We start from the raw sequence: 13,010 nt of genomic DNA on the forward strand, positions 1-13,010 counted from the left end.
TTGTCAAATTATATTTTTCATTGCGACTAATACTATAACACTAATTGTTAAAACTTACACGTCCCAACAGATGCACAGTTTATGAGTTTATGAGTTATGGAATCTGCAACATGCCATCATTGGTTAGACCAGTAGTAATACATTCCAACTACTTAGAAATCACTGAATATTGCCATTACTCACATTGTACTAAAATCATTTAATACTGCTAGTGCTATGCAGGTTACATTAAATTTTTTTTATTAAAAATAGAACTAATGAAAGATGCTCATACCTCATCCACCCACTTGATTGCTCGGACCATTTTATATCTCTCCTCCTCACAAAAGACCGGGGGTCCTTTGTGTTTGGAAATCTCAGCTGTAAAGACCCAAAGTGACCATCATCCTAGAATGATATTAACTAACAAATTGAACGCATGCATTAGAAGACGATTGAAATTATTTTTAATTAGATAAACACTCAACCGCAACTGTATATCATTTCAACAACGCATGGCGCATTGGGAGGAACTAGGATAGGTTTTTACCATCACTGTGCACTCCAACAACAAGGTAGTCACCCATGGCCTTCGCCTGAAATAATCAAAAGGGTGAAGATGATTACACCAGTGCGTGAAATTAGTGCTATTTTGTGGGGGCCGCCGGTTCAACCCCCCCCCCTCCCCCCTATAATCAGTCCACTTGGCCTACTCAAAATTCTACTAAGAAGTAAATCATGTTCCACCAATTCCTGTCAAACAAGTAGAACTCCACTGATAGCAATGAAATATTGAAATACTATGAGTGTATATGCCTAATAAATACAAAGCTAATACTTTTATTAATAATGGAATAAATTGAACAAATTTAAGGGCCTGTTCAAACTTGTAAGGGCCTGTTCAAACTTGTAAGGGCCTGTTCAAACTTGTAAGGGCCTGTTCAAGTTGTATAAGGGCGTGTTTAAACTTGTAAGGGCCTGTTCAAACTTGTAAGGGCCTGTTCAAGTTGTATAAGGGCGTGTTTAAATTTTGGGTGGGCCTGCACACATTTTGGCTAATTTCATGCCCTGTTGCACCATAATAACTATGTAAGAAAGCGCCAAGTGTAGGAAAGCGCCGGCTTTTCCACACTTATTGTTTACATTTATAATTTCCCATGATTCTGCATGAGCTTCGCCGCACGGCGTAAGCAACCAATATAACACCAATATCAATCGCGCCATATCCGCCGGGTGATATGCTGGTGTCATTATATATCTATTATGGACCGGACTTGTTGACGCCAAACTCGCAGGGAGAAGAGACTTGGCCTCATTCCCTGACGCAGCATGGTCCATCGTTTTCCCGCCGCTCCTGATCCTATTCCTTCTATACTACACACACTCCTTCGCCCACAAAATCCGCTCCTAATTCGCGGACTGTTGCCTCTGATCCTTTGACTCCCGATAGCTAGTCCGTTTCTGTTGTCCTGCCCGATCGTGGCCTAGTTATTGCTCACCACAGGTTCCAGCGATAATCTCCGTCCAGTCTCCTACCCTCTATCCGTGTGCAACGCCTGGCTGAGCGTCATTCGCCGAAACCTCCTTAAGAAGGTACGAAATCATGGTAATCCTCTGTGTGTCAGGATCTGTGTGAGTTTCGTGAGTGTGTTAATTGTAGACCTGTTAAGAGTATATTCTGTGGTACACATAGAACATACGATGAGTAGCTTTTACTCAATTACTGCGTTTTTGTGTCTCATCTATCTTGCTATCTATGCGTGGATCCTTCGAGCGCACCGTGTCTACTACCCTTTAAGGAACGGGTGGCCAACTAGTAGCTACTAAACACCGTCAGAACCTGTGGGATCAGCAAGCTGAGTGCTACCTGCTGTAGACTATCCTGAACAGAGGCGGTTAAACCTTGAACATAAGTTAAACCGGTCTGAGCGTCTGCGAAGTCTTCCTTGCCAAACAATAAACAGTCCTCACTTTACACGCAGGATAAGAACGCTGAGAACAAGTCACAACGCCAGGATATTATCAGGAATATTTAAACAACGCCAGTTTGTGCTGAATTATAATACCAATACCAGATTATACGATACACGATAGTCCTGATAGGGTTTACCATGTCTACAGTGCAAAAACATGTTCAAAAGGCTATCCTACAGGACACAATCAATACGATGCAAACATAATATGACTTTGGCCTGCAGGTCGAGTATAGAATGGGGCCCTCACGCTGTAAAAACGTCAGTGCAATACCACTATAGCTTCTAGTACTCATAGACCTCACATCTCGCAAGGCCTGAAGGGCAATAGTAACTAGGAGCTATGGTATAACGCCCTTGTTGCGAACAGCACCACATTAAATTTATTGGTCAACTATCATGGAATTTTCCCTTTTCACTGTACGAACACCCACTATTGCATCATGCCATCGAAACAAGAAGTTAGAATAATGCAATTCAAATCAAATTTGGTGTAGTCAGTAGATTAGACAGTGATACCATGCCAGCTGGGGCACATCTTCATTCTACTGTTCTATAAGATGAACTATATTGCTACCCCACTGACTGGCACTGACGCAAGGAATTGCGTGGCCAACAGTGGACACATTACATAGCTCGCAAAAAACAAAAAAATGCAACTATAATGACAACCGCACAAATACAATCTTTAGATTTAGGTAGAAAATCCCCAACTAACAGGTGTTTTTTACGAAATGTTGAACTTGTAAAACATGATTTTGTTGACAATTTACCTGAGCAGATTTTCACCATCGCCCTGACCATACAGAATTAAGAACAGATTAAGATAACTGAACGTTGGCATATCAACGATAAGTTCCATGTAAAGCTTAGAGCAGGGGTGCCCCTAGGTCTTACACTGGCACTATCTGGTCATGAAAATCCTTCAAAGACAATGCTAATTTAATAAAGCAAATCCAGTAAAATCATGCTGACAGTGCGCAACTGTTATGCCTTACATAACTTAAATGATACTGTATTAATTCTAATTGACAATTGTGTCCTATCTGTTCGAGAATTCCAAGACATGCATTATAATCTGCATCCAACCGTCCCGGCTAAGACTAGATGTAGTGGGAACATATAAAGCTGTAATCTAACCCAATTAAGCAATTAAGGGTGAAATTGCCAGAATGCTCGACACCCTGGCGTAATTCTGAAGTCGGCAGAAAAGATGGCTTTTTTGCTGATTCGAAGCCTTGCAAGCTTGGTATCATAGTCTTTTTTATTTCTCTAAAAGTTTGGGCCTTCAGAGTCACTACTTCAATGATGCGCCTCAACTACTGCTGCGCAGTGGTGGGGAATTTACTGGACTACATACCCTTTATTTATAGCTCAGCTGCTGGTTCCGCTGCGCCCCCTGCAAAATCGTGCTACTAATTCAGTACTACTATAATCGGACACAAAGACATGGGTAAAGATGAGAATACATGTGCACCTATCAAATATTTACAAATCAGTCGTAACTAAGATAATAAAGTATGCGTAAAGAAACTGTTACGTTATGAATGACATTATGTTCACTAGCACAACCCAACTTAGAACCCGGCTGGAACATAATGTATATGGTGTAGATACAAAAAGTATTAACAGGCATGTACCGAATGGGTTGCACTCTTTCAAAGCCTCTTGATACACAATGGTTTCAGTCTTTATTCTCTGGTGCAAATGTTTAGAGATTCCTCGGCGTCTCCAAACTGTTGCGCTCAACCCACCTCGCGTACAGCTGTCCGTGGGAGAAGCGAGGACTGCGGCGAGGGGGCAGTACCCACTATGTAGAGGGTTTCAAAGGAATCATAACAACAGCGGCCTAAGGAGGGGGTGTATAGATCATCGTCTTTGACAGGTATAGTCAATACAGCAGCGCAAAGTGTCTCAGCCGCAAAGCAACGGCCAGTGGTCTGTAGGGTGTCCAATTACAGGCACATCACTGCTCCTCCACAGAACGCAGATTTTAAACATCTCTCAGAACAAAGAAGCAACTGATCCAAATTATGTGCTGAGGACTGTTAAACGGTGACCTGGCCACCGCTACTGGAGGCCATCCCCACCACGTTAGTCATTACTGCGGCCAAGGAAGTGCCTGTAGAGATTTCTAACCATAACGGCTTAGTAATTCAGGAACAGACCTCAAGACAGACATCGGAGAAGGCAGACACCCGATCCGTCACAGACACGGCGATTAAATGCCAGCACAGAAGGACGAAGAAGAAAGTCATTCGTTGAGGCAGATGACACAGATTGTACGTTGTGTTGCTGTATCCATTACCTCAGAAGAGAGCTTAACATCCCTATGATAAGGCAGTCACCAAGGAAAAGGCAAGCTGTTATGGATATTCAGTCACTACAGTGAAAACTTTCCCAAGTGATCATTCCCCGCACGAGCCATGTTACCAGCCATGGCCCTGAAGGTTGCGACACGCTGTTGGCGGGCATTGCCACGGGGATCGCTAAAGGGCAAGATGATTGCAAAACTCTTCGATGAGGGAAATGCAGCTTGAGCCTCCTGGAATTCAGCACTGCTGATGTGATGATGGTGTTGCTCCCAGTCACACAGGCTTTGTCTCAGCATGCTCAACATGCATGAGTGCACATCCCATGACTGAGTCAAAGCATTTAAAGCTTGGAAAACAAGAGACAGGTAGAGACGAAGGAGCAAGCAGTACACCGACCAGCTCGTGCATCTGCAAATAAGGAGTGGCTGTCTGACCACCGCACCAATTAAGCATTCAAAGAAAGCATGTCAAAATAACACACTATTCAGTGCTGGTCATAGTCATCAGGGCCGTCTATGTCCCCCAGGGTACTGCCGGAACGTACCCTGGGTACGGTCCGATATACCGAAACGTACCCTGGTCACTATTTGATATGGTTAGGGTTAGGGTTAGGGTTACGGTTGGGGTTAGGGTTAGGGTTAGGGTTAGGGAGTAGGCGTAGGCGACTCCCTAGACTCGTTAGTGGAGTGGGCGAGGTACGGTCCGGCATATTAGATAGTGCCAGGGTACGTTCCGGTATACCCCACCGTACCCAGGGTACGTTCCGGCAGTACCCCGGGGGACATAGACCCTCTCAGCATCAGTGCTGCATCTGGAGACATGCCCTACAAGAGCATCCAGACCTTGATCCCACGAAATATGGCTGGGTAAGGGATGAGGAAACTAAGTCCCTACAGCCTGTCACTCTCCCTGTTACGACTCCCCCAGCACCAGATTACATACTCAAGCTCATCAAGTGTTCTTGTTCTTCGGAGAGTCCATGCAAGTCCCAGGGCTGTGGTTGTAACATTGGTAGACTGGCGTGTACAATGTTTTGCAATTGTCAGGGCAGTGCTGCATGTTGTAATGAACAAACTAGAGTGGTCCAACACGCAGCCTTTAATGACGAGGAAGAGGAGGAGGAGGACGATTAAAGCCAACTGATTTTGTTTTGAAATTGTACCAGAAAATGTAAATTGTAGGTAACCTATAAAACTCATTTTCGTGGATTTTGCGTGTTTAACATAAGGGAAGGTTTAGCGGTAAATAAAAATCAATTTTTATGCCTAATCACAGACGTTTATGCTTGTATTAGTCTACAACTATTTCAAAATGTCAAATGCATCTGTAAATGATGGTATAATATAATTTTTACATGCATTGACATCTCATTATTGGACACTAGGCTTTATTTAATCCAAATTCAATTGTTTATGATGCGGCTTTGAATAAATCTACATTAAATAAAATTCCCCACAACTGAGCAACTGCCAGTTGTTAGAAATGCCTTATTTGGTGCAAGAACATAAGAAAACGAACAAAAGAAAAACTATATACCTCCATGCAAACCATATGCCCTATTCTGCCGGACTATAAGGAAACCCCTGTAGTAAAAATTCTAATCTTTCATATAACTGGTACAAGACACTGCTGTACGCTACACATTGCAGGAGAAAATATTCATATTACAGGTTCTTCACACGAACTTCATACATTACTGTACGGTAATATGCTACAAAGATCAATTTTAGAATAAATGAAAGTGTCAATGACACTATAGCTCACCTTGAGTGTAATAGAAGAGGGAGATGATATTTAAAACTCGGTATGTGTTTAATTTATGACGAACCGAAATGTTATAAAAAGGTCCTTATTCCCTGTTTTATACTAATAGAAATTTTACTGTTTTGTTTCAGGGTTAGTTTTGATGCAAAAATAAATGTTTCAGATCTGAAAGTCTGAAATCTGGGCAAGAGATGGTGCTACGCCTAAATGATCGCCATTTTGGTTTTCGATTATTGTGCATTATTATTCGATTATTACTGTAACAAAGAATCTAAAACACAGTATTACACGTAAGTATGATTAGGTAGGTAGGTAGGTAAATTTAAAAAAATCGAATGAATCAAGATGGCCATTTCCATTTTTGCCAAAAAGTGGGCGTGGTTCGAAAGTAGGTCAACTGGCTTGCCCCAACATAGGACGTTCACATCTATCCCATAGGAGTAACAACTGTATGCAATTTGAAACATGTGTGTCAAACGGTTCTCAAGTTATCGTTGACCGTAGCTAAATGTTGACGGAGGGACGGATGGATGGACGGACAGACGGACGTACGACGCCCCATGGCAATAGCTCATCTTGACGATGTCAGAATGATTCAAAATCCACGTAGGGTAACACAGTAGAGCTGTGCCCCGTAAAGGCTGTCCAGGCCTCTTCTTCATGCATGTCCATAACTTCACTAGACCAGGACGCCCAGCATCTTTAGGATCCGGGCAGAGCAACACCCTCATTACCACCCTCATGGATTTAGATTTGCCCTCCCCCAAACCAAGGGGAGGCAGCGAGCAGCATCCCACCCTCTTCGAATCACAGCAACAAGAAAAGGAGAAGACAGACGAATGACTCGCCAGTCAAGCAACCACGTAAAGTCATAGGGATCTGTCCAACAGACAACCAGGCTTCGCCTTTTCATGGGGCCGATCGGCCCAAGCCCCGTAAACAGCCCCATCTCCGGTGTCCACATGGCTTTTTTCCTGGCCCCATCAAATTTTGAGATTCCCAGAATCAAAAACGAAAATCAGCCCCATCAAGTAAATGACAGGACCTTTTTTAGGCCCCATGGTTTTCTCAGATGGCGAAAGCTGGGACACCCCTATAATGATAGATGCTGCAACATCACCAATCAGGATCAATATCAACAGAAACGCACCTGGGTTGCGAGTACCCAAAGAAGCTGAACCAGCCTTCCGAAAGCTGCGGAATCTGAAGGACAAGCTTCACAGGTACAAGACTCACAGATCTCGTATGAAAGAGAGCGTGAGGCACCAAAACTTCCCACCTAGCTTGGAGCTAAAGCTGCTGCCATTCGTCGGCAAACACGATGACGAGTTCATGGTGTCGTGGCACACCTCTCTCTCACAATTTCAAGCACATATGGCCCAACTAACTATCAACTACGCAAAGGATACCGAAGAACAACTGAGCGCATGCGGAGATTAAATCCACCTACGGGGAGCTGGTACAAACTACAGGCTCCACAGCGAAGGCCAGGGAAATAGAAGCCTGTGTGGATGCACTCAACAAACGCGTAGCACAACGGCAACAATCCCTACGCAACAGAAAACCTAAACAAGCACACACTGGGGAAAGAACAACCCACCCTACCAAAAATTCACCACGCATTCTTCCTTCACATGTAACTCTAAGAACCTAATCTATGAAATCTCTTGTCGCAAATGCCCCTCGGCCAGATACATAGGTGAGACCCAGCGTAGACTTAAAGATCGAAATGTTGACCCCCCCCCCCGAGATATTTCCAAATGAGATACGAGCAAACCCGTCAGTGCTCATTTTTCACACGACAACCACATCCCAGCAGACTTCCTGCGCACGATCCCAGCGGCACCGAGAAAATATTTTCAACCGCCCCCCACCCCTGACCAACCCCATACTATCCGCATCAGAACGAAAAGAGAAGCGTATTGGACTGAACCTAAACACCATCCAGCCACACGGACTCCGGGATGGATAAAAGACAGCCCTTTCTGTCACTCGTTTGGGATACGCTGGTAGTATACTCAATGTGTTTCTGACTTTTCACTCTCCAGTAACAACTAACAATTATTGCATTGACTTTACTACTATTTTTACAGCGGAGGATCTCGCATTGCAATTTAACAATGCCCTGTGTTCAACATGCATCATTTGTAGGGAATATGATTGGCTGATTTGTTGATGCCGACAACTCAACGGCAAAATAATACATGCCGATTGGTTGTATTGAGTGTAAGATATATTGTTCTACTAGCACTATGACACAGCCCTTCGCTCCCCATGTGACACAGCAAAGGGTTGCAGAGTTAACCTGCACAATCCTAGGTTGGGACCCCAGCTCTCATTTTCGCAAATGTACTAAACTAATCCAAGGTGCTAAACTAAGATTGGGTCCAGTTGTACTGTTCTACTTTTAAGCTGGGTTTACATTATCAACTTTTTCTTGAAAAGTTGACGAGCTGTCGACTGAAAATCGGCAGTGTAAAGTGTAAACGCAAAATTTGAGCGCTCAACAGGTTGATATTAACTGGTTGAGAGACTAGAATATGTTCTATTTGAACGTTTTCACTGAATTGACCAATTTTTTGGCCAGTCAGCCACTCCAACAATAGCAATCAGGGGGGTGTGTCCCTCCAACCAAGGGGAGCACGTTTTTCGGCGCCGCACTAGTACGACTTAATACATGCAAAAATGCATGTCTACATTGCCTCGCGCGCACAATGTGGGTCAAATGTTGGGCAACGTGCGGGTCATTTCGGGGTGACGTGGATATGCATTTTTACATGTATTAATACACGCCAGCCTGGCACTGACAGCAAAAACATGCTCTCCCCCTGGGTGGAGGGACACGCCTCCTGATTGCTGTTCTCTGAGTGGCCGTATGGCAAAAACATTTACAATTCGCAAACACCGAGTTGGGGAAATCGAACATGTTTAAACTCCCAACTGGTTGGTAGATTGTTGCTCCATTACCAGTTGCGCGTGTGACTTTTACATTTACACTGCCGATTGTTGGTTGTATAACTGCGAAATTGGTCCAATTCAGCAATTTTCCAGCAGAACGTCAGTAGTGAAAACCAATCTTTACATGTACTCATCTCTCCCACACGTGTGAAACTCCACTGATAGCAATGAAATATTGAAATACTATGAGTGTATGCCTAATAAATACAAAGCTAATACTTTTATTAATAATGGAATAAATTGAACAAATTTAAGGGCCTGTTCAAACTTGTAAGGGCCTGTTCAAGTTGTATAAGGGCCTGTTTAAATTTTGGGTGGGCCTGCACACATTTTGGCTAATTTCATGCCCTGTTGCACCATAATAACTATGTAGGAAAGCGCCAAGTGTAGGAAAGCGCCGGCTTTTCCACACTTATTGTTTACATTTATAATTTCCCATGAGTCTGCATGAGCTTCGCCGCACGGCGTAAGCAACCAATATAACACCAATATCAATCGCGCCATATCCGCCGGGTGATATGCTGGTGTCATTATATATCTATTATGGACCGGACTTGTTGACGCCAAACTCGCAGGGAGAAGCGGACTTGGCCCTCATCCCTGCCGCAGCACGGTCCACGGTCCTAATCCTATTCCTTCTATACTCCTCCTTGCCACATTCCCCTCCTACTCGAGGACTCGGCTCTGATCCTTTGACTCCGATAGTCCGTTTGTTGTCCTGCTCCGATCGTGCCTAGTTATTCTCACACACAGTCCAGCGATAATTCTCTGTCCATCTTCTACCCTCTATCTTCACCCTGGCTGAGCGTCTTCGCGAACCTCCTTACTAAGGTACGAAATCACTGGTATTCTCTGTGTGTAGGCATCTGTGTAGTTTCGTGGAGTTGTGTTAATTTAGACTGTTAAGAGTATATTCTGTGGTACAATAGAACATACGGAGAGTAGCTTTATAATACTGCGTTTGTGTTATCTATCTGTGCTATCTATCGTGGACTCTATCGACGCAACCTGTTACTACCCTTAAGGAACGGGTGCCACTAGCGCACCTACTAAACCGTAGAACCTGTGGGATCAGCAAGCTGAGTGGCTTGCTTAGAACTATCCTGAACAGAGGCGTTTAAACCTTGGACATAAAGTTAAACCGGTCTGAGCTCTGCAAGTCTACTTGGCAAAAAATAAACAGTCCTCACTTACACAGAAGAACGTGAGGACAAGTCACAACCCAGATATTATCAGGAATATTTAAAACAACCCAGTTTTGCTGACATTATAAATACCAATAACACAGATTATAGATATAATATGCCTGATATTTTAACCATGTCTACAGTGCAAAAAACATGTTCATAATGCTATCCCTACAAACACAATCAATTACGCAAACATAATTGACTATGCCTGCAGTCAGTAAGAATGGGCCCCCAACGCTGTAAAAACGTCAGTGCATACACTATAGCTCTAGTACTATAGACCTTCACTCTGCCACAGGCCTGAAGGGCAATAGTACTAGAGCTATGTATAAACGTGCCCTTGGTTGCGAACAGCAAACATTAAATTTATTGGTCAACTATCATCAATTTTCCATTTCTACTGTAGAAACACCATATTCATCATGCAATCAAACAGAAGTTAGAAAAATGCAATTCAATAATTTGGTGTGTACTAGGATGACATGATACCATGCAGCTGGGACATCTTCATTCTACTGTTCTAATATAAGGATGACTATATCTACCCACGACTCACCTGACGCAAGGAATTTGCGTGACCAAAGTGGCACATATCATAGCTGCAACAAAACAAAAAAATGCAACTTAATGACAACAAATAAATAATTTAGGATTAGGTAGAAATCCAACTAACAGGTGTTTTTACGAAATGTTGAACTTGTAAAATGATTTTGTTGACAATTTACTGCAATTTTCACATCCCATGACCATACAGAATTAACAACAATGTTAAGATAACTGAAGTTGCTATCACATAGTTCCATGTAAAGCTTAGAGCAGGGTTCTCCCTAGGCCTTCACTGCATATCTGGTCTGAAATGCCTTCAAAGACAATGCTAATTTAATATACAACATCCCATAAATCATCTGACATGCCTCAACTGTTATGCCTTAACATACTTAAATCGATATGTATTAATTTCTAATTGACAATTGTGTCTATTTTCGAGAATCCCAAGACATGCATTATACATGCATCCCAACAGTCCCGCTACTATGTATTGGGACACATATGACAAGTGTAATCAAGCCCAATTAGCAATTAAGGGTGAATTGCCAGATTGCTCGACATCCCTTGCGTAATTCCTAATAGTCCGGCAGAAAAGATGGCTTTTTTGCTTGAACCTTGCAATTGGGTATATAGTTTTTTTTATTGCTCTAAAAGTTTGCCTTCATAGTCTACTTCAATGATCCACCAACTGTCACTCTGGCAGTGGTGGGGAATTTACTCTACATACCCTTTATTTAATACTAGCTGCGGGTAACCGCTGCGCTGCAAAATCGTGCTACTAATTCATACTACTAATAATCGGACACAATAGGAACATTGGGTAAAAATGGAGAATAACATTGCACACAATATCAATATTTACAAATCAGTCTAATAAGATAATAAGTATGGTAAAAAACTGTTACGTATGACATTTAGGTATTCACCAGCACAACCACTTAGACCCCTCGAATGATAGAACTATCGGTGCTAAATGACAACAAAGTTATTATCACAGACACTGTCGAATGGCTTGCACTTCATTTCAAAGCCTCTGATAAGACAAGTGTCTTTTCGTCTTATTCTGCTGGTGCAGATGTTTAGAGATTCACTCGGCGGTCGGTCCAACTGTGGCTCCCACGTTCAGCTGTCCGTGGTCAGAGAAAGCAGGCACTGTCGGAGAGTCGCAGTGCCCACTTGTAGAGGGTTTCAAAGGGAATATTACAACGCAGCCGCTAAGGATGGGGGATGTAATATCTCGTCTTTGACATGGTATATTCAAATACACAGCCACCAATGTTTCAGCCCGCAAGGCACGGCGGTTCCAGGTGCGTATGTTACGGCGTTCCCACTTACGGGCAGTCATCACTTGCTCGCCCTCCACACAGAACCAGGATTTATAAACATCTCTCGAAACAGAGCACACTGTATCAAGAGTTTTATTTTGTGAGGACTTCTAGGTGACACTGCGGACTGTACTGGCGGAGGCCATCCCCGCACACGTTAGTCATTACTGGCCAAGAATGAAGTGCCGTGTAGAGGATTTTCTCCATACCGGATTTAGTATTCAGAGAACAGGTCCCTCAGGACAGCCATGAGAAAGCAGACCATCAATCGTCAGCAGCATCAGCGATAACATGCGAGCGACACAGAAGAGAAAGAGAAGTCATTGTTGAGGCAGATGACACAGGATGTGTACGTCTGTGCTTGCCTGTACGCATCTGACCTCAAATGAGAGGCTTCACATCCCTGATGATAAGGTGCAGTCACCAAGGAAGCGCAGAAAGCTAGTTATGCGTATTAGGTTACTGACGTGATATAACTTATCCAGTATCATTCCCGAATGTTCTACCAGCCCATGCCCTGACAGGCTTGCGACACTCGGCTTCCCATGTGCGCACGCGGATCGGAAGGGCAAGATGTTGAAACTCTTCGAGGAAGGGAAATGCGCTTTGGCCTCCTTGGGCAATCAGCTGCTGACTTTGATCGATGTTTGCTCAGTCCACAGCTTTTGTCTCAGGCATGCTACAACATGCATGACTAGCAAAAAATCATTGACTCGAGTCAAGGCATTAAAGTTGGGAAACAAGACAGGATGAGAAAAGAGCAACAGGTACACGAAGCTGTGCACTCTGGCAACCCACAATGAAGCACTTCAAGAAAATGTCACATACAGACTATCATGTGTCATAGTCATAGCGGCCGTCTATGAATCACCCAGGGTGACTGCCGGAGTACCTGGTACCGGTCGGCATTATACACGACACGTCCCTGGTCACCCTTTTGTTGTTTTGAAGCTTTGA

At 43.5% G+C, this 13,010-nt stretch overlaps 1 protein-coding gene across 2 annotated transcripts in view; it reads right to left on the reverse strand.

The window, feature by feature from the left end:
- Positions 1 to 10,778, reverse strand: part of LOC106810081 (ethanolamine-phosphate cytidylyltransferase-like) — a gene marked incomplete at its 5' end in the record, with an annotated part of 29,997 nt that extends 19,219 nt beyond the window's left edge. For both annotated transcript variants that reach the window (XM_014813355.1, XM_014813354.1), the window contains 3 exon segments: positions 275 to 360; positions 530 to 575; positions 10,736 to 10,778. In XM_014813355.1, the coding sequence (XP_014668841.1) occupies positions 275 to 360; positions 530 to 575; positions 10,736 to 10,778 (175 nt within the window).
- Positions 10,779 to 13,010: the final 2,232 nt, after the last annotated feature.

This window comes from Priapulus caudatus, unplaced genomic scaffold, assembly GCF_000485595.1.
Source record: "Priapulus caudatus unplaced genomic scaffold, Priapulus_caudatus-5.0.1 Scaffold408, whole genome shotgun sequence".
Lineage (NCBI taxonomy): Eukaryota > Metazoa > Priapulida > Priapulimorpha > Priapulimorphida > Priapulidae > Priapulus > Priapulus caudatus.